Source organism: Protopterus annectens, chromosome 7.part0 (genome assembly GCF_019279795.1).
Source record: "Protopterus annectens isolate FY-2018-M chromosome 7.part0, PAN1.0, whole genome shotgun sequence".
Taxonomy (NCBI): Eukaryota; Metazoa; Chordata; order Ceratodontiformes; family Protopteridae; genus Protopterus; species Protopterus annectens.
Genome location: NC_056739.1, coordinates 601572376 through 601598323, shown reverse-complemented (window position 1 = coordinate 601598323; position 25948 = coordinate 601572376). Strand labels below are relative to the sequence as shown.

General features: G+C 41.5%; 1 protein-coding gene across 3 annotated transcripts in view; it reads right to left on the bottom strand.

The window, feature by feature from the left end:
• LOC122806621 (collagen and calcium-binding EGF domain-containing protein 1-like) overlaps positions 1–25948 on the bottom strand; it is an 876736-nt gene that overhangs the window by 402852 nt on the left and 447936 nt on the right. For all 3 annotated transcript variants that reach the window (XM_044077195.1, XM_044077194.1, XM_044077196.1), the window contains exon 4: positions 9096–9230. In XM_044077195.1, the coding sequence (XP_043933130.1) occupies positions 9096–9230 (135 nt within the window). The remainder of the gene's footprint in view (positions 1–9095; positions 9231–25948) is intronic.

The window sequence follows — 25948 nt, the reverse complement described above, 5'->3', positions numbered from 1 at the left end:
GATCAATTAAGGACTCACACATAAGATAGAACAGGTCAGTTAAGGTTAATCATCTGGGAACTGAGGGGTTGGAGCTAAGAACTAAACCTTCTATTTAAGGGGTAAAATAAAACATTGCAGAGCTTTACTAGAAAGGCTCACCCAGACTCTGCTACACTTTGCTGCAAGGGAATGGTTAGTTTCCTTTTTATTTGTTGCATTTTGTATTACTTTATTGATTTTTTTTCTATTTTGAATACTGTGATGTGTTTTCTTTATCGTATGTTTTACTTGTATTCTGTTTTTAACTGCATATTAAAACTTGAAAAGAGACCACAGCTCTGTCTTTTGTGAGTCAGGCAGAACATGTTTCCCACCATCCCACCCAGTTACTGTTGTGTTCTTAAACACCACTGTCTTTCTAGTTGCCTACCCCTTATGTTAATTTGACCATATATCTCATTTCTTCTCTGCTTTTACTGGCTTGTGTGAGTAAGCGCAAAATTATGATTTTGCAAAATCACTCCCCTTCAACTATTTAAATTTATTGGCCATCCTACTGTATTCCATAGTACCAGAATGCAAAAGTGACCACCCCCTTTCAATCTATCTTGCTGTTTTAAAAAATAGTGACTCTCCACTAAAACTTAACTTTTTAGACAGGTAAAATTTAAGTTACCTACTTTCACATCTAACTCCTCTAGTGCACACTGCAGTGTTTAGGATAAACCATTTTTTTTTTCATCTTACCTTTAAGCATCCCTGGGACTAGCACTTGCTCTAAAACCTGCTGGAAAGCATTAGGAAGCCTTAAACTGATACACTCAACTCTCCTTGTTAATAAGGAGAAATTAATCGTAGACACTGAACAGCCTATAATTGCAAAGTACCTTGCTAAGGTAAAGGAAAACAGCTCTTGTACTTTATAAAAAAAAAGCACCAAACCAGGCATGTCCAAGGGTCAGCTTCTGGTGATTTATCCTGTCCACCTGGTGTATCTTGGCATACTGGGGCAATACACCAATTGCCTCATGTACACAGACAACCCTCTCCTCCTACCCCCCAACATTGCAACTTGTGAGAGATGCACTTACATAGCCAAACTGGAAGCATAGCTCTCTCCAACCAAGATTGTGCTAGACAGTCAAGAGAAGGTTAACACCCACACTACACCTCAAGCAACACATAGGCCTTCTAAACCCACACCAACAACACCCTCACATAGCACCAATAAACCCTCATATGAGGAGACCCTTAACAGTAACCTGCCCAAGCAACAAGGACCTCCGAAGCTGAAATGCAAACAAACACAAATCACAACCAAAGTGTCACATAGATCACAACACCAGTGTGCCACCCAACAGCAGCCCCTAAGGCAAGACAACATATGCAACACTTTAGTCATAAGTGACTCTATAGTCAAGCACACTGATGTCCCACTCACCAGGCTGAACAAGGAGAAAATTACAGTCAGCTGCCTGTTGGGTGCCAGGATCCGCCACATAATGCATGCGCTCAAGTCACTCCACAACAAGTACAAATACGACTCTGTCATTGTCCATGTTGGAGTGAATGACTTGAGATGTACCTCCCTGGACTACATGAAAACATGGAAGAGCTCTTGGATCATGTGGCCCAGGCAGGTATGACCCTAGCCCTGAGTAGCATCCTGCCTTTGCCCAGAATGATACCACAGTATAAGGACAAAATGATTGACTTCAACATTTGGTTAAGCTTCTGGTGTCATTCAAAGGGGATCCAGTATCTGTCTGCCTGAGATGACATGATCGACAGACCATGATGCTTTGCCAGAGATGGTCTGCACCTGTCACCCCTGGGATTCAGGTTACTGGCTAAGGCTCTTGCCACCCCTATAATGCCTTTTTTAGGCAAAGTTCAAATGGCAAAACCACCACCATAACAGGTACAAGCATGCAAAATCTGAAGGTAATGCTAGTCAATGCTAGAAGTCTAAACCTCAAAATGCACAAACTCGAGGCACTCCTAAAAATGGAGAATATTGATATCTGTGCAGTAACTGAGACCTGGTTCAAGGCTCCAGAGAGCACCCATGCAATACCAGGCTACAAATCTTACCACACTTTTCGGCCACCAAACCAGGACCAAAACACTAAAGGTGGAGGAGTGTCCATATTCACCAAGGATATTCACACCACCAATGCATTTGAAATTCTCCAGGTGCAACTAACACTAGGTAGGACTGCAATCCAAATTGTAGCTTGCTACAGATCCCCCACCATGCCCCACGATTCTCACTACACCTTTCTAATCATACTAGAAAATATTAAAATACAACCAAACACCCTAATACTGGGTGATTTCAACTACCCTGCCATTAACTGCGAAAACTACTCATGTACCAACACCTTTGCCCAGTGTTTCTTGGAATTCATAAATTCCAATTCCCTGGATCAACAAATCCATAGTCCCACCAGGGGCTCCAATATCCTAGACCTGGTCATTACCAACATGGGAAATCGATGCTCCATACCTATGGTCTCACCGTTGTTGGTCAGGTCTGACAATAAGCTAATCGCCCTTGACATCTACATCCCTCCCCCACCTCCCAGTAAGGAAACCTCCATAAAAAACTTCTCCAAAGCCAATTTCATGCTACTCAAGTCAGAAGTGACAAACTTCATGACACCCATGCAGACAGGAACTGAAAGTTCAACTGCTGAATCCTGCACTAAGGCACTGTACAAGCGCATCCACCCATGCATGAATCATGCCATCCCAAATATAACCAAAACACACTCTTCCAAAAAAAGAAAGCCAATCTGGTGGTCCCCTGCCATAAACAGACTTTACAACAAAAGGAAGAAACTGTTGAAGAAAAGAGCAAAATCTCAGAATGCAAAAAACTCCCTTACCAGGCTCAGCAAGAAGCTGGGATGCCTCATAAAATCCTCCAAAGCTATTTACGAAAATAAAATTGCCAAAGATTCCAAAGACAACCACAAGGCATTCTATAGCTATGTCAAGAATCTAAATGACAAAGCTCAGATCTGCTCTGAGCTACAACAGAATGGCATTAAATATACTGATCCCAAGGATATTGCCAATATTCTGGCAGATCAATTCAGTGCTAACTTCACCACCGTCTCACTCCCTAAAGAGCCCATCTCAATACTGATTGATTACCAAATTCCGGTAATAACAGCCACACAGGTAAAAACCACACTCTCCAAAGCTAAGAATACAGCATCCATGGGACCAAACGACATCCCAGGCTGTGTACTACATGAACTACAAAATGAACTGGCACCTCACCTAAGTGTCATGTTTAATCATAGCCTCACCTCAGGCTTCATGCCCACTGAGTGGCACACAGTTACAGCTATCTCACTCCACAACGGGGGATCCACCTTGGATCCTGGGAATTGCCGCCCCATCAGTCTAACGAGCCTGATCTGCAAGGCCATGGAACATATTATCATGGAACTTATAAGCAAAGACATTGGCAACTTTCAAACACTGGACCCCACCGAGTTTGGGTTCATGAAGGGGCAATCTTGTCTCCTGAACCTGATTGACTTCTTTGAATCAGTCTCTAGAGCCGTGGACGAGGGTAAGGCTGTCCACACAGCCTATCTGGACCTCGCCAATGCCATCGACACCATCTCCCACTCTGGAATCATAGATAAACTTACTAAGCTGGGCATTAATCCCTACGTCACTTGATGGGTTGCCAACTGGCTTACTGACAGAACCCACACTGTAAAAGTAGCCGACTCCAAATCCAGCTCCAGACAAGTGTCAAGTGGAGTACTTCAGGGTTCAGTCCTGAGACTGCTCTTGTTTAACATCTACTTCTCTGAAGTACAGGCCAACACTAAGGGACTCTGGCTAACAAAGTTTGCAGATGACTGCAAACTGGGAGCCATTACTGAATCCCCAAATGATGTGGATATTCTACAAAAGGGCCTTACAGAAAAAGATGCTTGGTGCCAGAGCCGTGGGCTCAAGCTCAATGCCAAGAAATGTATAGTTATCCCCTTTGGGAAAAAACATGTACCTGTGAAGTACCACATAGGTGGCAGTACACTAAACATGGAAAGTGTGATAAAGAGACTTAGGGACACAGGTGGACAGTGGTCTCATCTTCAATAACCACATTGCCACAACAGTCAGGAAATTCTTCTATGTGGTACACCTCATCACTAAGGGATTTTCATCCAGAAAAAAGGAGGTCATTGTCCCAGTGTACTCATCCCTCATTAGACCCATTATAGAATGCAATGCCCCATTTGGTATGTACCTCTCAAGACATCTGCAACAACTGGAAAGGCCACAGAAATACCTCACCAAAAGAAATACAGACCTAAAGCAGATGCCCTATGCTAACCATCTAAAAAAACTCCAGCTATTCTCTGTCACATATCGTCTACTCAGAGGCGATCTCTGCTTAAAATACAAGGGCATGTCAAACCCAGAGATGTTGGACATGCTACACTTAAAGAAATCCGAATCCCTCAGAGCCACATGCTCCAGGGATCTAAACCTTATCATCACAATAAACAAAACATGCTGGAGGGATAGGTTCTTGACCCAAAGACCCCCCCCAGACTCTGGAACAGGCTGCCCATACATGTCAAGCAGAGCACCTCTTTGGCCCTCTTCAAAAGGATCCTTGACGATTGGATGGGAGATAGGAAATTCACCCCGGGGATCATGTCAGTTGCCCTGCTAGACAAGGGTCCAGGGAAGTAAATATTGTGGAAAGAAATACCCAGGGAATTGTTATGGCTAGGCTTGTATAGGCCCTAGGGCTAATAGCCTAGTACCAACCTATGAACCTATGAGTACTCCACTGGTGGATAATGTCCAGAAACACATCCCTGTGAATCATCCATTTGTGGGACTGAGTTAAGGACCTGCTCAGAGTGTCTGCCACAATGTTCTGACCAGAAGGGATATAAACTGCCTGAGGAGTCACTTGATACTCGACAGCAATATCCCATTCCAGAAGTGCCAACTGGCAAAGAAGATAAGATCTCGTTTCTCCCTGTTTGTTGATATACCACATCACTGTGGAATTGTCAATGAACACCTTGAGAGGCCCTGGAGAGAAAAGAGGATGAAAGGCCTGAACAGCCAGAAGAAGAGCTTTCACCTCTTTGACATTGATGTGCTCATTCTGCTGACATGACATGCACACCCCCTGAACCTTTAGGGAGCCAAATGTCACCCCCCATCCCATGTCTGAAGCATCTGTGAACAATTCTTGAGAGAGAACAGGGGGATGAAAAGGGATCCTTGGATTCAGAGACAACTGCTGAATCCACCAATTAAGTTCCTGTCTGAGACAAGGAAGAAGAGGAACTACAAAGTCTAGAGGATGTGTGTGTTGAAGCCCCACAGACTTCAGAAACCACTGAAACTTTTTCATGTGAAGTTTGGCCAGAGAGAACATCAGAATGGTGGATGCCATGACCCAGAGCTCTCAGAAACTCAGTGGTGGTAATGGAAGCCAAAGAAAGAAGAGTGTGAAAGAAAGAAATGAGAGTTAAGGCCTTTGGAGGGGGTAGGGAAGCCAGCACTGGCACAGTCTGAATCCTGCAACCCAGAAAAACATGATCCTGAGAAGGAGTCAGAGAAGACTTTTTTAAATTTATAGTGAATCCCAGACTCTGAAGAAGGGAAAGGGCAAAATGAAGATTTTGCAAAAGGGTCTCTGGACAGGATGCCTAAATCAACAGGTAGTCCAAATAAGGAAATATCTGGATCCCTTGAATCCTGCAAAAAGCAGTCACAGGAGCAAGGTATTTGGTGAACACTCTTCGGGCAGCAGAAAGGCCAAGAGGCAAAGCAGAGGACTGAAAATGTCAGGAAGCAACAGAGAGACGCAAAAACTTCCTGAAAACAGGATGGATCAGAATATAGGCATAAACATCCTTGAGATCCAGAGACTCCAGACAGGCCTGAGGGAGCAAGAGAGGAAACAGAATCTGAAAGGACAACATCTGAAAGGAAGGCACTTGAGAATAGGTCTCCAAGTGCCCTCTTTTCTGGGCACTAGAAACAGTCTGGATTAGAACCCTTTCCCCCTTAGGGGCACAGGCACTTCTTGAATAGTACCCTGAGTCAAGAGATTTTGAAGAACCTCTGGGAAAAGGAAAGTTGTTCCCGAGAAGGCTGAGGAATTCCCATAAAAGCAGGAGGGGATTTCCACACCATGAAAAATACCTGATGAATGACTGACAGAACTCAAGAATCCTGAGTGATATGGTGCCAAACAGGAAGAGGAAAAGAAAGGTGAAGAGAAAGAGGAATTTGGCTGGGAAGGGACAGATAATCATACAGCACCTGTTTTGTTTGGAAAGGAAGGCTTCAGAGTCCCTGAAAATGGAAGAGTCCATTTGCCACTCTTATTACCTTTAGTAGAAGGGTGGGATTGCCTATGAACAAAGGCAAGGTTAGCGGGAAAGCTTAGAATCCAGAAGAGGATCCATCAACTTAGCCTTAATATCATCTGGGAGAGGTGGAAGCCTAAGCCAAGAATGCTTCCTCATCACTGAGTCAAAAACAGCAGCCCTAGAAGAGGCATCTGCCACATCATAACTACATACAATAAAATGACCAACTTGAGAGGAGTCCATAGCAAGGAAAGAACAGAAGTTTTACACTCAGAGTTTGGGAAATCAGAAATAAGTTGACAGGCCAGAGAAAGAAAAGCCAATACAAACCTAGACATATGACTCTGATAATGAATATCCCTAAAACTAGGGTAGCAGATGTGTAAACCTTCTTACCCATACTTTCCATAGCTCTACTGTCTTTGTCAGAAGACAATAACTTGGGCAAAGGAAGCAAATGAGATGGTTTATCAGAGGCTACAGACACTACACAGGGGTCAGCAGCAGGACCTTTATATAAAAAATAACAATCCTCAGGCACCCTATAAAACCTGTCAGGTTTCATGGGAGCAGGGGACAGAGAATCAGGTGAATGAGAGGCATTGGAACCAGCATGCAGCAAAGCAGCCAAAACAGGAGGAATAGCTGCAGGTTTAGGAGATTTCAACTACAGCAACTCATAGTACCTCTTATGGATATCAAATACCTGAGCACAATCCCACTTAAAAAAAATCCTTCATCCTAGAGAGTGTATCCCCAAAGGAAATTCCCACAGAAGGAACATCAGGACTAATAGATTCCTCCTCCTCTAACTCATAGTCCAAAGGAGAAGGAATGTGAGTAGAATAAGTCAGGGGTTCGTCATCAGAATCCAACTCATCCTCAGAAGAATCCTGTTCTCTAGGTCTTTTAAGGGGGGAGTAGAAGACCAAGGAGAAGCCGGAACCGAAACCCCTGGAGGAGGTTTTAAGGACATAAAAGCAGTAAACAGACCCAGAGTAAAGGCCTGGCAGTCATTTGTGGATCCCTAAGAGCAGAATAAGCATGTTTAAGTTTTTGTTTCTTTTTTAAGGGAATGTCCCTTCCAAAAAACTGAGAAGGCTCAGAACCAGGACAATGGTCGAGAACCTTAGTAGGAACTTCTTCCCCAAATAAAAATGGGGGAACTCCTTTAGGCCCCTCATAAAAATCAATCGTGATTCCTCCTGAATGTCTGAGATGGACTCCTACAAAGCCTCTTTGGATGTTCTGCCAGACGGATCCTCACCAGCCTCCAACATGTTTGTGGCACAGAAATCCAACAACATGACCAGCGAGCCTCCAGGTTTGTAATGACCTCGGGAGAAACACCTGGCAGAGGCTGGACAGCAGCAGAAGATTCCAGTCATACCTTTTTCACCTTCTTCCTCCCTAATAGCTGACCCTCAGAGCAGGATATTCCTTCCATTGTATCTTTAGCGAGAAGCTTAAGATGCTGGTTCTCAAGATACAAGAAAAGGGAAGAAAGTCTACTGTGAAGGGATTTTGAGATGAACCCCTGACAAATTGAGAAAAACGTATGGTCATGAGAGGCGCCTAGACAAAAAACACACTTATTGTGGTGTTCTTTGTGGGGAATATGTCTGCCACACTGGCATTTACCCCTCCTAGATGGCATTAACCCCAGGAGCACAAAACAAGACAAGAAAAAACAAAAGCCCCAATTCGGCACTTATTTGCACCAGCAAGGAATTCAGAAAACAGGTGTATGTGGTCACTGGAGAATCAAAATGCATTCAACTGGCAGAAAATGGACACAAGTAAACAGACCAACAGTGAAAAGATATGTTCAGACTGGCGGCAAAGAAGTTCTGACTATGGTAGGCCTGAACGTCACCTTTATGCCCTATGCTATGCAAGCAGCATTTGGGTGATGTTCACCATACCTTTAAGCAACAGGAGTCTTTGGGAGACTGGCTGAACATCGGGTTTCCACAGAGGGGAATCCCATATGTTAAGAATACTGCAAAAGTGAATGTAAGGACATGCGTTAAATGCAGGCCATCCTTTATCGTGATGTTTTCAAGGTCGGGGATTTTGCTCAAGATTAGATTGGAATGTTCATAAAGCACTGCATTTTTTTATTAGTCATCCCACAGTTTTGCTTTTAACGCCATACTTTAAACACCACTATAACTTTAATTGGAGCACATGACTTTTTTTTTAAAGCCATATTAATCACATACCTTAATACTGCAGCAAAAGCTTTAATATGAACTGAAGCTCACCTCACTTTAATTTCAAGATTGCTAAACCTTGGGGATGGGTTGGTAAGAGTATACTCTTACCCCAAAGATTAGACATGTTGGAATTAATACATTTTTAATTATGGCTGTGAGGGATACAGCAGGGCGGAAACAGCCCTATGCAAGAATGGTGCCTTTTTGTATTTTTAAACATCATTGCTAATATTTTTCTGCATTAGTAGAAACAGTTTTGCACCCTTGGTATATTGACATGAATCATCCAAATGTTAGCTTTTTTTAAATTAGCTCATCCTTACCTCAATATTTTCTGTAGCACTTTTAGTTCTGTTACCTCATGGCATTCCTCATATTTTGTGAGTTTTCTGTGTCATTATAGCAAAGAAAATCGCACCCCAGATCTCCCTCTTTTCTCCTTACTAACAAGATGCATTTTGTTGGCACTTGGTGCTACTTCTCACAGGTATTAATATACATTAATATGTGTATATACCTAAACAATATGGATGAAGGTGATTCCTGTGTCGCTCTCTGTCGAAGCGATAGCCAGGGTAGCATGTGCAGAGAACCCTTCCAAAGTTATCTGTGCATTGCTGTTCACACGGAGAGCCAGCACATACATCAAAACCTAGAAAAAGGAGAATAAAAAGTTTGAGAGCATAGTGCATAAATGACAAAATTCCATATAAAAATGTTTCCTCATTCAGTAATTTTGCATCTCCCCATCCACACAAAGAAGACTGGCAGAACGCCTAGTTTCTCTTTGTCTTCGTACATCAAGAACATCATTTACTGCAAATGTTAAAGCTTACTGCTGTTACTGATCAAAGACAAAATGTTCTAGAAAAGAGGCAGGGTAGCTCAATTCCACACAAAAATGCTGCTGATGTTATCATCTCATAGTTTCGTACTGTGCTTGAGCCTGAAGACCATTATAACAGACTGCACATTATATATAAGAAGAGTCTTCATCTCTTACCCATGTATAGAATGTACTTTTAAAGACATAGAACACCTCATGTGTACTGGAAAGTTATTCAAGCTTTCTGCAGATGAAATTGGGAAATTTTGTCAAGATTTCTCCAAGTAAAATTGGGAAATTTATTCAAGCTTTTTGGAAGTGAAATTGAGACATATCTACTCCTTTTCATGTGTCTGAACCTATCAATCCTATATAGGTAGCTGATTGTTCTCAGGGATATGACAGTGGGATACAGCAGAGAGGTAACATTGTTTCCTCATATTTTCCATTCCCTCCCTCCTTAAGTATTTAACTCTTAACTATGTAAACTGGTTTGCCTTCAAAAAGTAACTGTCATGTTGGTTTGTTTTAGAATGCTTTATATCTGGTGTTTTTCTCCCCAGGTTGCCATCAGAAATGGACTTTTTGTCAGTCAGGCTATCCTGATTAAAGGTTAATAAAATGAACAAATAATTGGTGACAAAAGAAAGAAATGAACAAAGACTGTTATAACTATAAGGTTAGGCCAACTCTATTCCACAGAGGGATGGAGCTCCGACTGTAACCCAGAAAAGCCATGTTTAATTAGTGGACCCAGTCTCTGAGGAGTCAACTGAAGGTATAACTGAGAAGATCAGTCTTTTCCCTCACTTGCCCATCTCCTAGAGGGAAAAGAATTCCCTGCTATGGAAACAGTCTATGGTGAAGAATGGTGGAGGAGCTAGGCTACAGCCTTCCTTATAGTAAAGGGAAAGCAGAGGCCAATCATTTGTAGACAATGTGCACTACGCTGGGCATAGAGTAGGACAGCGGGTTGGTGGAGCATGACAATATAATCTGAAGTGCCTATGGATGATGGCTCACTGTGGTTCAGCTCTTGTCCCAACTGGTAATATGGCTATGACCAGCCAATCATAGGAGCAAACGAGTCATCAGAGTTAGGAAAAGGTTGTTGGAGTGGAGCTTGCCAAAAATGTTCTGAGGGTAAGAAGGATAGTAAAGCTGCAGGCACAACAGGCATTTTATGAAAAAAAAAAAGACAGATAAAGAAGTCAAGATGGGCTTGCAGTGTATTTTTCATTACTGTATTTTGTGTTTCATTTTAATGTGTTTCTACTAATCTCAATGGTTTTTAGAAACAATTCTAAAACAACTATACTAAATGACAAAATAATAAAACAACATATGAGATCATGTTCTGATTAGTACATACATACTCCCTAGTGCCTCAGCTAATGCCTTCAAGGAAAATGAATTTGCAGGATAATAGATGATCAGGATATGTTCATTTTCTGTTTTACAAGGTAAATTTTAAATACAATAATAGATATGTTTTCTGCGTGCTTTTGCAATGTGTAAATGTGTTGTTGATCTCTGTTTCAAAACAGGAACACAAAAAGTCTGTTTTAATGAGGTTAATATATCACAAAATAAAGCAAAACACTGTTAGAAATTGTTTCCTGCTGTGCATTCTTCCTTACTGAGGTGATTATTTTCTTGTTATATTGTTTTTACATAGTTTGTTTGTGTCTTTCGGCTTTTCCCGGTTAGGGGTCGCCACAGCGGAACTCTGGTCCGCTAATGATTGGCAGTTGATTTTTACGTACCGGCTTGCCAGGCCTGATGCACAACCTTCAACTAAGGTACATGTCTCCACGCATAAAACGCTCTAGCTGAGAATCGAACCGGACAGCGTCTTACTGTGAGGCGACAACGCTGTATGCTTTACATTTGGCTAGGCAAAAAGTTTCAAAACAGACTGTCTCAGCTTCAGTTACGTGCAATAAAATGACAGTAATGATGCAGATATATTGAGGTGAACCAGTAACACATCTCCAAGTGGCATGGCCACACCTCAAAAGATAAATTTGCATGTTATGCAGCTGGGTAGTCAGAAGATAAGAGAAGGAAGAGATTGTACACCTGTACATGGCTGGAGGTTACCTTCTGGGTAAATTCTCTATAGTAGAATGTATTATTGTTAGCTAAATGTTCTTTCCCATCTTTCTTCATTGGCAATTTGGAAACTATCCACGTAGTTTAAAAAAATAATATAAATTACGTTTTCAGAAATCCTATATAATCTGTATAAACCGACACCCATGGGGATTGGTAGATGCTGGATAATTGTAGTTTCTGGTTGCTTAAGAGTTACTATTATAAATAGGCCTGATTAATACTGTAACCTATACTATACCACACCATACCATAAAAACTGTATTGATTTGATTTTAATATTGAAATATAGTAATTAAAAGCCTGGCTGGGGGGGGGGGGGACAGAAAGTGCAACACACGATAACTGAATTGGTCATACTGTGCTGTATTTCTTCAATTTTTTTGCTGGCTGCTTAAGAGTGCCTGTTGCTTGAGTTCTGGTTAATTGAGTGTATTCTGTATGCATATAAATAAATATAAATATATATATATATATATATATATATATTTTTTTTTTTTTTTTTTTTGTGCAACTAATCCAATACCTTTTGAAGCCAGTCAATCACACCAAAACTATAAATTAAAACAAGAAAAGCAAATTGGTTTATACCTTAGACTTCATTCCTAGATGTCAGGGCTATTTTCAGTATTATATTTAGTCTTCTGAAGTATTCTTTACTGAGTTTTATTTGCATTTGTTCATGTTTTATTGCCAATCCTTCAATTCCCAAATACTTATATACTCTTTCTTGCTCAAGTTCCTTTATATCGCGCTCCCGTCCTAGACTGATATTTTCTTGTTACTGCAACTTTCCTGCTTTAAATGTTGCTTTTGCACATTTATCCATACCAGACATTATTCTTATATCATCTGAGAATGTTTTCACCGCTTGCAGTTGTACTTCAACTCCTCATCTGATGAACTATACATTTTTAAGTCATCCAAAAAAGGTAGATGATAACTCTTTAAGCAAGTTTGTTTTCTAGGAGCCAAATTATAACCAAGACCTAATCTCTTAAGCAAACAGCTTAATGGGTTAAGGGCAAGCCAAAACAACAGTGGCGACAAAGAATCATCATTGAATATCCCCCTTTAAATTTTTATCACTGAGATTATAATTTACCCTTTTTCATGACTTAATTGCAAAAGTGCTTGCTACCATTTTGTAGTCACTGTAATGTCACTGATCAATGCAGGGTGTATATTATAAATCTGTAAGCACTCCTTTATTCATGAATGCGGGATGCTGTCAAATGCTTTTTTGTAATCTATCCATACTATACATATTCTTCTCTTTTTACAGTTCTCCATTGTGACTTTATTTAGCACAATTGAACTTTTATTCCATATGACTTTCTTTTGTTACCCTTTTATTCTATTGCCATCATTGAGTTTTTGTCTAAATGACTATAAACTTTGTCAGAAACAGTCCCAGTATATGGCTTATACATCATTGGAATGCAATTTATTGGTCTACAGTTTTTAGGATGGCTTACAGATCCACTCTTAAAGAGGAGTATAATTTTTTTTCTGTTAACCAGGTTGGTGTCTTTTCCAGATGTGCATCTAAGCAGTTCTTACTCAAGGCTAAATCGTCATGTAAAGATGTCAGTACTTTTAGCCATAAGTTAGGTACCGCATCTGAGCCTGAGTTTTTCAGTTGAGAGCTTTTCTTAATTTTGTTTCAATTTTTATGGCTGTTACTTCATCACATTTCATATTCTGTACATTTGAACTTCTTACTGTTTCTTTTAATTCTATCCATTCAGAACTGTTGTTATGTTCCACAGGGCCTTTATAAATATTTATCCAAAATGTGGCAATGTTTTCTTTTTTTATGTTGGTGTTTCTATCTTTTTTTTTTTTGTTTGTTTCCCAATTCTCTATAAAATAGTTTTGGTCATCAATGAATTGCTTATTTTGTACTTTTCCTTTATATTGATCTGTATATCTTATAAGATTTTTTCTGCTTGTGCAGATATCTTTTGTTTATTTGCAATAGCGTATGATTGATCCTGTTCTGTTCTGATACTGCCCATTGCTTTTATCAAATCTATCTAAGTATTTTTGTTGATCACTTCCCTCTTCTATACTCTTATAAGAGTGACACTTCTTGTCTTAATTGTTTAATAGTTTTCTCTCTCCGATGTTTCCATGATGCCATTTTATTTCTTCCCTTCCTCTCTCTTATTGCTCTGCATTTTTGTGGCAAGACTTTATCTGTAATCAATTTGGCTGCACAGTAATACATCTTATTTTATTTTGTTATACCGCATGAATTTCTGTCAGTCATCTTAATTAATGTGTTCATCTGTTTTATCAGTCATCTAACATACTGAGTTTTATTTACTTTCTATAATCCATTTCTTTCATCGATCTTAATATGTCTATTAATCTCTATTAAATCAAGCAATTGCTTCCCTTAGATCATTTTCTTCTAAAGTGAGGGCACATTCTTTACTCTGTTTCCTGCAGGCATTATACAGAAAGTTACAAAACATCTTCCTGTGACATATTCTCTTCGGCTGCATCCTGTGTCATCTGTTGCTCTTTCATATAGGAATTCATTGGCCTATCACTTCACAGTATTGACTGCGTCAAAGCTGCCACTATTTCCCGCTCCTTGCCTTACTGTGTAATTCCATTTGAACTTTTGTATTGGTTCTCTACTGTAGGCTTCAAAGCATCTTCATCTGGCAAGTGATCAGAAGTTTCCTGTTCTACTTGTTTCTCCTTAATTTGGAGTTCATTGTTCCATCATGTTGTGACATTACCTGAGTTGGATTTTCTACACTAAATCCTTCACCTCGCAGGTAATCCATAACTTCAGTTTCTATTCCTTTAACTTCTCCATTACTAATCCTCTTTTCTAGTTTCCCCTTTCATTTCTTTTTTATTGGGAAATTTTCTGTATTTGGATGCCTTTGCCTGTATTTCTTTTCAAATATCTTTGGTGCTGCTTTTTTTTTTTTTTTTTTTTTTTTTTTGTATCTTTTAGTTTTGCTTTTTCCTTTGCATAAATATTCATAGGGTCATAGGAGGTTACTAGGCTATCAACCCAGAGGTTATTTCAAGCCTAATTGTTTCATCCCAGTGTAATGCTATAGATACTCTAGTCAATACCCAGGAATGTATTTAGTAATGACTACCCATGTCCCGGAGGGTTGTGGGCGCTATCTCTGGTAGAAATTGACGGTTCCCCATCCACTCATCCAGGTTCCTTTTAAACAGTGTGATAGAGGTGCTCAGCTTCACATGAATTGGCAGCCTATTCCAAAGATGTAGCAGTCACTGGGAGACAAACCTGTCCCTCCAGCACATCCAATTCAAGTTGTAGGCCATATTTAGGTCCCTGGAATGGTTAGCTGTAGTCCTGTTTGATTTACAAATGTGCAGCAGATTCATTAGGTTTGGGTTGCAGATTGCTCTGTAAGCCAGGCATAAGTCTCCCCTAAGACGTCTACATGATACTGAGTATAGTGACAGGAACTTCAGTCGGTGTGTGTAAGGCATGTGCTGGAGTCCCTTGATCTTCTTAGTTAGAAACCTCTGAGGTATCTTCAATTGCTGCAAGTGCCTTGTATGGTACATGCTGAAAGGGACATTATACTCAATTATGGGCCTGATTAATGATGACCATATAAGGGTTATAACCTTTGCTCTAGAGGCAATACCTTTGCTAACCACGTGTGCTATGTAGAGAGCCTTCCTTACCACAATAGACACATTGTGGTGAAAGTTAAGGTCACAGTCTTCTTGTGATTCCAGAGCTCTTACTACTTTGTAGGTACAGAGGGTATTGTTCTTAATTTGATAGTGTGAAGGGACATTGTTTTTACCAAAGGAAATGATGATGCATTTCTTGAATAGTACCCTGAGTTTGAGACCATGACTAAGACACCAGTTGTTGCTCTGCAGCATAACCCTTATTTTGTTATGGTTGGCAATTTTCACGTCAGCAATTTTGGTTTTGAGACCTTACCTAAAAAAGGCACTATGGGGGAGGCAAGAGCCTTTGTTATCAGCTGAAAGCCTAGTGGTGCCAGGTGCAAATTGTCTCTGGTAAAGCAGCAAAGTTTGTTGACCATGTCATCCCAGGCTGACAGAAACTGGATCCCCTTTGAATGACACCAAAAACTAAGCCACTTATTGATACCGATCATTTTTTATTTATACTGTGGCATCATTCTAGGTGAGGGTAATATGCTGCTCAAGGCTAGGGACATATCTGCCTGGGACACATACTTGGAGAGCTCAATCATGCCTCACTTCATATTGTCCAATGAGGTACATCTGAGGTCATTCACTCCAACATGAGCTATGACAGGGTCATAATGGTACTTGTTGCCGAGCAACCTGAGTGCATGCGTGACCTGATGAATCTGACACCTGGCAGGCAGCTGACCGTGTCTTTCTCCTTATCTAACCTGCTGAGTGGGACATCCACTGTTTCACTATGAAGTCTACAATGACAAACAAATTTGGTTTTTGAGTGTTACACCTTAAGGACTTGGTAGGTGAGACACTGGTGTTACTATGTGTCTTGGGTGCTGTGGGAACTGTGTTAGTTGTAACAGTCTTTTGTTTTGGAGGTATCTGATGTTTCAGTAAGTTTTTTGAGAGAATGTCTGTGTATGTTGATTTATGTGTCGGATGCATACTATGTATGTGAGTAGTGGTACTATATGCGTGAGTAGTGGTGCGTGAGTTAACAACCTCTTCAGTGTTACTGTTTTGAGTGCAAGAGTACAGGAAATCAAGATTCTTGGTGTAGATACATCTCTCACACTCTGTATTTGCGTGAGTTATCAGTACACAGTTGTCAATGTACATGGGGCAAGTTTCTACACTGCCTTAGGAGACCAAAGTCAAAAAGGCTGGCAGGAGAAACAAGGGTAGTCCAACTGTCCATAGCACCAGGTTTGAAGAACTGCTATCACAAAGGGGTGGTTTCAGGACTGATCTAGGAGGTGTTCTGTAGATGGGTATTTCAGATGGGGTTTTTGGCTGGTGGTTCAATAGGTCACAGCTCACTATCAATACTTCTTAGACCAGAAATGTGCTAAAGATGAGGACTACACTAATGTACTACAGCTGTATCTAAGGAAAAATTGTCGGAATTATCTCTCTGGCTATAGTGCACAATTGCTGGCAGTACATGGTGCTGTGCAAAGCACAAACAAGCAGAAACCCACTCAAACATGGGGCTTAAATACCAGAAGCTAAAAACTTTTAAAAAATTAAAAATTCAAAAGAACCAACGAGGGTGCTTATTACAAGCCCTAGACCAATTACCCTTCACCACACAGGTTCCAATCAGCATACTTCTCTCACAAGGGTCCAGAAAGGCCCCTTCCAAACAAAGATGGCTTGGAAAATGGGCACAAAATACAACAGCCACTAAAAACAGACCCCAGATGCAGCAAACCTGCATATGCTACAGCTAATAGCTACACTAATTTAGACAGGAAACACTAAAATGTTTTGAGTAGCAGAAAACAGCAGTGAGAGATTAAAAATGTTTTAAACAGCAGAAAAAAGCAGCAAGGAGACACTAAAGAATGTTTTAAACAGCAAACAAATCAGTTATTTAAAACACTGCTTGGCGGGAAAACAGAATGAACAGAACAGATGCTTTGCAAACAGTGAAAAGTAGCAATAATTACTTTGCAAGCAGTGAAAACAACAAAAAAGCTTTGCAAACAGTAAAAACAGCAACAAAATATGATTTAACAGGTGCAATAAGGCAGACGAATGCAGTACAAACAGTGCAGTTTAATTTACATTATTAAAATACAGTATTAAATAAGCAGAACACAATAAAAACTGCAGTAAACAGTATAATCAAGCAAAAAAATAAATAAATAAACAGGCAACTTATGGTTTTGGGGAAGCTCAGAAGCCTCTAGTCATCCGGTATCTCAGCTCAGAGTTGTGGCTGCTAGCCCACCTCAGTTCAGCTCAGTTCAAACAAGGAGAAATCCACTCAAAAGCTGGGCTTAAATACCTTAATTCTCCTTAAGATTGCACCATATGAAATCTCTTCTTCTTTCCCAAGCCCATATTTCTTGGGTGAAAGGAGATAAATAGCTGGTCAGATATTCTAATGGGTTTGGTTTTGTCCAGGTAATACCTAAGTTGTCTGTGGACATCTAAGGAATGTAGAGTTCTTTCAGAGGAATTTTGAGGTTGAGGGAAGAAGATAGGAAGGTTAATGGACAGATTCAAGTAGAACTCATTAACCACCTTAGGCATGAAGGAAGGGTTGTCCCGAGGGAGACCATGTCTTTATGGAAGATGAGTTAAGAAGGGATGACCATCAGGGCTTGAATTTCTGATACCCTCCTGGTGGATATGAGGGCCACCAGCAGTACTATTTTCTGGGTACATAGCTTTAGTGATGTTGAGTGAGCTGACTCAAATGGAGGTAAAGTGAGTTTTTCCAAGACAAAATTTAAGTCCCATGTAGGAGAAATTGGCTTATGAGAGGATCTGATGTGAAGGACCCCTTCAAAAAGAGCTTAACCTCTAATCTGGATGCCAAAGGAGGTACCAAAGAAGACAAGTGGAAATGGCAGACAAGTGGACCTTAACAGAAGAGTACGTCAGTCCTGAATGTAGAAGCTCACACAAGTATGAAAGGACCATGGGTACATGAATGAGTAAAGGGTCCTGTTTTTTCTTTTGACACCACCCGGAGAATTTCTTTTCATTTTGCCACATAATTTCTCCTGGTACTAGTTTTCCTAGCTTCCTACAGGACACTGAGTACATCCTCTGAGTATAGGTGTCTGAACGGGATCAGAATCCTATCACCCATAAAGTGAGTCTGAGATTGATCACCTGAGGGTGTATTAGGGACTCCCTGTCTTGTGTGAGTAGGTCTAAATGGTGGGGTAACCTGTGGTGCTTGCCCCTGGCTAAAAGGTGAAGAAGGGGAAACCAATGCTGTCTTGGCCAAAAGGGAGTCAACAGCAGGATTTTTAGTTTGTCCCTCTGGATCTTCAGAAGGACCTTCGGAATCAATGTGAAGGGGGGAAAGGCATAAAGATACATCCCCACCCAAGAGAAAGAGATGGCATCCACTTTCCAAGCCTGGGGATATGGATCCCTTGTACAAAACAGAGGAATCTGCCTGTTCTGGGAGGAGGCAAACAGATCTGCCTGAGGAATACCCTACTTGTGTATAAGATCCAGGAACACCTCTCTGTGATGCATCCATTCATGAGAGGGTGCAGAGGTTCTGCTGAGCGTATCTGCCATTGCATTCTCTGCTGAGGGAATTACACTGCTTGCAGGTGGATATGGAGTATTGATGCTAGGGACCAAATCTGTATGGCCAGGCTGCAAAGAAGATAATACCTTGTCCCCCCTACTTGTTTATGTACTACAAGACAGTCATATTGTCTGTGACTACTTTCAAGGTGCCTGGTATCAGGACTTTTTGGAAGGTCTGTAATGCTAGGTAAAGGACCCGCATCTCTTTTATACTGATGTGATCCCTTTGCCTGAGTGGAGACCACTCTCCTTGCACTTTGCTTAGTTTGTGGTGGTGTTGTAGAACTGCCCCCCCCCCCAACCCAAGTCTGAAGCATCTGTGAAGATTTGCTGTAAGGGTGGAGGCGTCTGCAACGGTATGCCCTGGGTGAGATTGATGGCTGAAATCCACCATTCCAGTTCTTTTATCAGGCATGGTAGAAAAGGGAGAGAGATATCCAGGGGGTGAGAATGTTGGTCCCAATGAGTCTTCAGGGCTCTCAAGAATTCTCTGTCTGATAATGTTTGAAGACTGAGAAGATTTTTGAGGTAATGGGTGAGGTCTTTTATCTTCTGGCAGGGAATGAAGGCTGCCATCTTGTCGGTTCTTATTCTACACCCTAAGAAGACTAGGTCTTGTGTAGGGGTTAGGTGGGACTTCTCCTGGTTCACAGTGAACCCTACGTCTGCCAGGGTTTTGGTCACCAGGTGTAGGTGATGGTAAAGGGAGTGACAGTGCTGGTGAAGTATTAGGAGGTCATCTAAGTATGGGTATATTTGAATACCCTATGTTTTGTAGTGGGCAGTCACCAGAGCTAGACACTTTGTGAACACCCTGGGAGCTGTGGAAAGCCTAAAAGGTAATGCAGAAAATTGAAGATGCAATAAACCTACTGAAAAACGTAGGAATTTCATGTAGCAGGGGTGAATGGGAATGTGCTGGTAAGCGTCCTTCAAATCCCGGGATACCATAAAGGCTGGGTGGGGAATAAGGGGCAAGAGCAGATGCAAGGTGAGCATTTTAAAGGTGTGAACCTTGAAAAAAAGGCTGAGTGCAGACAAGTCCAGATCTGGTCTCCAAGGACCATCTTTTCTTGGGACCAAAAACATCCTTAAGTAAAATCCCTTGTTTGTCTGCTGTGGTGATACCCTTTCTATGGTGCCCTGAGCCTGTAGTTGATCCAGAATAGATGGAAAAAGATGAAGCTGCCTTTGATGAAGTTGGGTTATCCTCTGGAAGGGGGGTAGTGTCCACCAAGTCATAAAATAACCTTTTTGAATGATGGAGAGGACCCAGACCTCTGAGGTGATCTTCTGCCAAGAGGGTAGGGAGAGGGTGAGGTGTAGGGACAGTGGGGTGGAGGGAGGTAGGGGGTTTGAGTCACAGTGGAAGGGTTCTGTCCTGGCCAGGCTGCCTCTGAAAGGAAGTGGTGTTAACGGAGGAAGGAGGTCTAGAAGTGGAATGTTTCCTAGGTTGCCTCCATCCCTTAGCCTGTTGTGGAGCAGAATGAGATGACTGTCTCCTAAAAAAAGTTGTCCTTTGAGGGTAGTTTCTATGGTACCTAGGGATAGGTGAAACCAGTAAATGTTTTAAATTTTGCAATTCCTTTCCCTTTTCTTGTAGGGATTTGAGGAGCTCTGCAGAAGCTTCACCGAAAAGGGCCTTATTATCTAGTGTAGCATCCAACAACTTGGTTTGTACATCCATAGGAAGGGGTTAGAGCCTCACCCAGAGTACCTCTCCAGGACTGAGCTTGAACCTGCATATTTTGAAGAGGCATCCACCGCATTATAACTGCATTTAATAGAGTGCCTAGTCACCTGTGAAGTGGTGGAGAGTAGGGAGTTATGTTGGGTCTTAGCAGGTGAGTCTGGTACATCAGGTATGAGAGCTGAAGCCTTACAGAGGGTGTCCAAAACAAACCTGGCCATGTGGGTTTGATAATTTAGGTTCCTGATGGCAAGTGTGGAAGACATATATACCTTTTTTCCTAGCCTATCCATAAACTTGCGGTCCTTGTCAGTGGAGAATAGAGAGGTTAAAGGCAGCTACCTAGAGGACTTGGTAGCTGAGACTGCTATGACTGCAGGGTCTGCAGGGGGGTTCTTGAACAAGTACTGTGTATCCTGAGGGACTTTATAGAACCTGCCTGGATGTTTTTAAGCTGAGGGGCTGAGAGTCAGGGGCCTGTGAAGCAGCCAAAAATGCATCTTGAAAAATCAAAAGCAATGGAGGGACTGCAGATGGAGAGGGCTGATCCATTTGCAATAATTCATAATATCTCTTTTTTGTTTCTGAAACATCTGAGGCCTAGCATTTGAAGTGCTCTCTAATGAGAGAGATGGTATCTCCAAAAGAAAATTCTTCCCCTGGAGATTCAGGACTGATTGAGTCCTCTTCCTCAGGGGTAATGAAGTCCTTGAAGAATTCAAGTTTGAGAGCAGTAAGTAAGGGAATCTTCAGAGGAGGAGTATTCTTCCTCTGATGCTTCAAAGGCCTGCACTGGAGAAGGAGCAGATTGAAGTACCTGTGACTGGAGGGCATGGAATGCCCTGAAAAGAGTTTGGGAAAAAACTTCCCATCCAGGTGCAGGTTTCTGTTCTGTATGTTTTGATTTCTGTTCCCTCTTCAGAGAAGTTGGAGGATGGATCAATTTAGAAAACGAGATAAAGTTTTAATGCAGCGAGATGGCTGTGAAGTGTCATAGGCACAAACGTTTTACAAATGTCAAAAGACATATGGTCGTGGGCCTCCTATAAACAGAATAAACACTTATCATGTGTGTCCTTGTGTGGAATTTGTCTTTCACAAGCACACTTCCCCTTTCTAGTTGACATGCACATCTGAAAAGCTAAGGAATACATAAAAAAACCCAAAGGGTGCTTTTCTGTAGCAGACAGCCAAGTCAAATGAGCAAACTGCTTCCAAAGCTGGCGATTTGAGGTCTGAAGATCGCTACAGCAGAAAAATTCCGGAGAAACGTGTCAAAACCATCTGATCATTCAAAACATAGTTTTTCAACTTTTATTTTAAAAAAATATCAATATCTCTTCAGCAGGCCATCCACATCCAGAGACAATTGGTCTTAGCAGTAGATGTTCCTTATTTTTATGTATCCTTGGAAATCAATAAACCTCTGGCATTGTGGGCTCTGCCACATAAAAATAGTTAAATAACTCAGTGGAAAGTAGTCCGCTCATGTGTAAATCACAGAGATTGTATTTCAAATTCAGTGCTAGTCTATCAATATTAAATGTATATATAATTTGAAACAGAGTTTAATCATTCAGCATTTCATTCATTAAATCAATGTAGTCTATTTTTTTAAACATAACATTCATTCCTCCTTAATCTGGTTGTTTCAAAATCAAGATTGCTATGTAAATTTTGTATTTTCTCATTTGCAGTCAAAATCTAAACCTCATGTTTAAGATGTTTTCCATTTCTAAAATACTCTCTTAAATCTTGTTTGCAGATGTTCAGTAAAGTTGTTGTGAGGGGTGAATGCACAGGTGTAAACAAGCTAGTCTTCTTAAAGGCAGCCAGTTAGCATTCATTTTTAAATAATTCCAAATCTATGTTCTTTACAAACAGGTCAAGTAGTATATCTGCTAGTTGAATATTGCTTGCAGAAACAAATATAAGGTCTTTTTTCAATAATGAAATGGCACATGCACATAATGTTAAATCTGATAAATTATAAACTACCTCCACACCTCTGACATATTTTAGTGTCATCAGACTTGCGTTTATGCTGGTGTTATTCTTTCCCCCTCTTCTTTGACCTCTTCTATTTCCTCTGCCTCTACTCTGGCCTCTCTGTTATGCATTCTGTGGAGCAGGAAGTTATGGGAACTTATCAATATCAACAGTATAATTGGCACCTTAAGTGCAAGTTATATCCAATTCTGCCACTTGTGTAAATATGATCTAGTTGTTCTAACAGCACTAGAAGTATCACGTACATAAATTGAATTGTTTTTATACATTGAAAAAACATATCCTTCAGCAAAATCATGATCACTCTGCAGCTTTACTTCTTGGGTGTTATTATCCATTTCTCATGGACTGTTACATTATCTATAATTTCAGTGTATTTTCTCATAAGCACATTAGGATTAGAGATGTTGTGCAAACATTCATAGGTTCATGGGTTCATAGGTGTGTACTAGGTTAATGGCCCTGGAGCCTTTGCAAGCCTAGCCCATAGGATTACCCTGGCATCATGACACCTAACATTAGTTCCAGGTGCCTCTGTCGAATAGAGCCACTGGACTTATCCCCAGGGTGAATTCTCTATTTCCCATCCACTCATCAAGATTTCTCTTGAAGAGGGCCAGTGAGGTGCTCTGTTTGACATGTATGGGAAGTCTATTCCATAGCATGGGCAGTCTCTGGGTTATAAACCTGTCCCTCTAGCATGTTCTGTTGATTGTGATAATGAGGTTTTGGTCTCTGGAGCATGTGGTGCAGAAAGATTGGGATTTCTTTAGATGTAGCATTTCTAACAGAGCTGGGTAAGACATGGCTTTGCAAGGCAAGCAGAGATCACCTCTAAGTAGGCAATATGAGACAGAGAATAGTTGGAGTTTTTTGAGTCTGTCCATATAGGACAAGTAAGGCCTAGGATCCTCTTTGTGAGGTACTTTTGAGGCCTCTCCACTTGTTGCAGGTGTCTAGTGAGGTACATGCCAAATGGGGCACTGTACTCGATGACTGGCCTAATGAAGGAAGAGTAGAGGGAGACAATGACCTCTTTTTTCTTGGATGCAAAACCCTTATTAATGAGATGTACCATGTAGAAGGACTTTCTGACAACAGTGGCAAAGTGGTGGTCAAAAGAGAGGTTGCTGTCAACCTGTGTTCCCACATCTCTTATAACGCCTTCTGTGTTCAGTGGACTACCATCGATGTGGTAATTCATGGGAACTGGGTTTTTCCCAAAGGGGATGATGACACATTTTTTGGCATTGAGCTTAAGGCCATGGTTCTGACACCAGTCGTTGGTCTCAGTGAGTGCTTTCTGTAGGATGTCAGAATCACTTGGGGAGTTAATAATAGCTCCCAACTTGCAATCATATGCAAATTTTGTCAGCCAGAGTCCCTTCATGTTGGCCTGGACTTCAGAGAAGTAGATACGAAACAGGAGAGGACCTAGGACGAACCCTGTGGGACTCCAGCCGTGACTGGTCGGCAGTCTGACTTGGAGTCAGCTACTTTCACACTGTGGGTTCTAGCTGTGAGCCAGTTTGCAACCCACCTAGTGATATAGGGGTTGATGCCTAGCTTACTGAGGTTTTTCTATGATTCCTGACTGGGGAATGGTAACAAAGGCCTTGGCCAGATCAAGGTAGGCTGTATGAACCACCTTGCCTTCATCCACAGCTCTGGTGACTGACTCAAAGAAGTCGACCAGGTTGAGCAGCCATGATCTACCCTTCACAAAACCAAACTGTGTGGGATCCAGAGTTTGGAGATTCCCCTATATCCTTCTTTATTAGGTCCATGATGATGTGTTCCATAGCTCTGCATATCAGGCTCGTCAGGCTAATGGGGCGATAGTTCCCAGGGTCTGTAGTCGCTCCTCCTTTGTGGAGAGGGATGACTGTAGCAGTGTGCCATTCGGTAGGGACAAAGCCTGAAATTACACTGTGACTGAACAGGGCACACAGTTGAGGTGTCAGTTTACTCTGTAGTTCATGCAGAACACAGCCAGGGATGTTGTCAGGTCCCATAGAAGCTGTATTCTTGGTCTTGGACAGTGCTGTTTTAACCTGTGCAGCAGAAATACTGGGTGCCTGGCAATCTACTGTTATTGTGATTGGTCCTTTGAGGGGGAAGGGTAAATTTAGCATTGAATCTGTCGGCCAGTATATTGGCAATATCTGTTGGCTCAATATAGGCGGTACCATTGTGCAGTAGCTCACAGCAAGTCTGGGTATTGCCGTGGAGATTCTTTACATAACTATAGAAGGCCTTGTGGTTGTCTTTACTATCTGCTGCAGTTCTGTTTTCTTAGCTAGTTTTAGAGGATTTGATGAGCGATTTTAACTTTTTGTTGAAGCTGATAAGGGAGTTTTTCCAGTCTTGGGACCTCACCTTATTCTGCATCAGTTTCCTCCTTCTAATGTAGAGTTTGTTTATGGCAGGGGACCATCAGATTGGCTTCCTTTTTTTGGAGGAGAGCTTCTTGGTTCTATTGGGTATGGCGAGATCCATGCATTTGTGTACATGTTCATTCACTGCATTGGTGTATGATTTGGCAGTCGTGCAACTATTCACCATTTGCATGGGTGCTGTGAAGTTAGCCACCTCTGTTTTTAGGAACCCAAAGTTAGCTTTGGAGAAGTTTTTCATGGTGGTTACCTTTGTGGGGGAGTGGGGGTGGGAGGGATGTGGTTTCCAAGGTGATTAGTTTGTGGTCGGATCTAACCAGGGAGGAATTGACTATTGGTGTAGAGCAATGGTCGCACATGTTAGTATTGACCAGGTCAAGGATGTTGCTACCTCTAGTGGGGGTAAGAATGAGCTGATCCAGGGCACAGGAATTAATGAATTCCAGGAAACGTTGGGTAAGTGTTTTGGTACACGAGTAGTTTTCCCAGTTAATGGAGCAGTAGTTGAAGTCACCTAGTATGAGTGTGTTAGGTTGGACCCTAATATTCTCCAGGGTTCTTAGGAATATGGAGTGTGAGTCTTTGGACATGGTTGGGACCTATGGCAGGCTACGACCTGAATCGCTGTCTTACCCAGTGTTAGCTGGACCTGAAGTATCTCTGATGCATTATGTTGGGCTACCAGTCTGGAGGTGTGTGCATCTTTTATGAATATGGAAACCCCAACTCCTTTAGAGCTTCGGTCCAAATTCTGGGGCCGAAAGGTGTGGAATGAGTTATAGCCTGGTAGTGCAGGACTGCTTTCTGCTGCCTTGAACCAGGTCTCTGTTACAGCACAAATGTCGATGTTCTCCATTTTAAGGCGTGCATTTTAAAATTTAGACTTCTAGCATTGAGCAGCATGACCCTCAGATTGTATTTGTTTGTAGTTGTTATGGTGGTAATTTGGTCTTTTGAACACCGCCTAAAAAAGGCACTATAGGGGTGGCAAGAGTCTTGGCCAGTATCTGGAAGCCCAGGGAAGACAGATGCAGGCCATCTCTGGCAAAGCATCAAGGTCTGTCAATCATGTC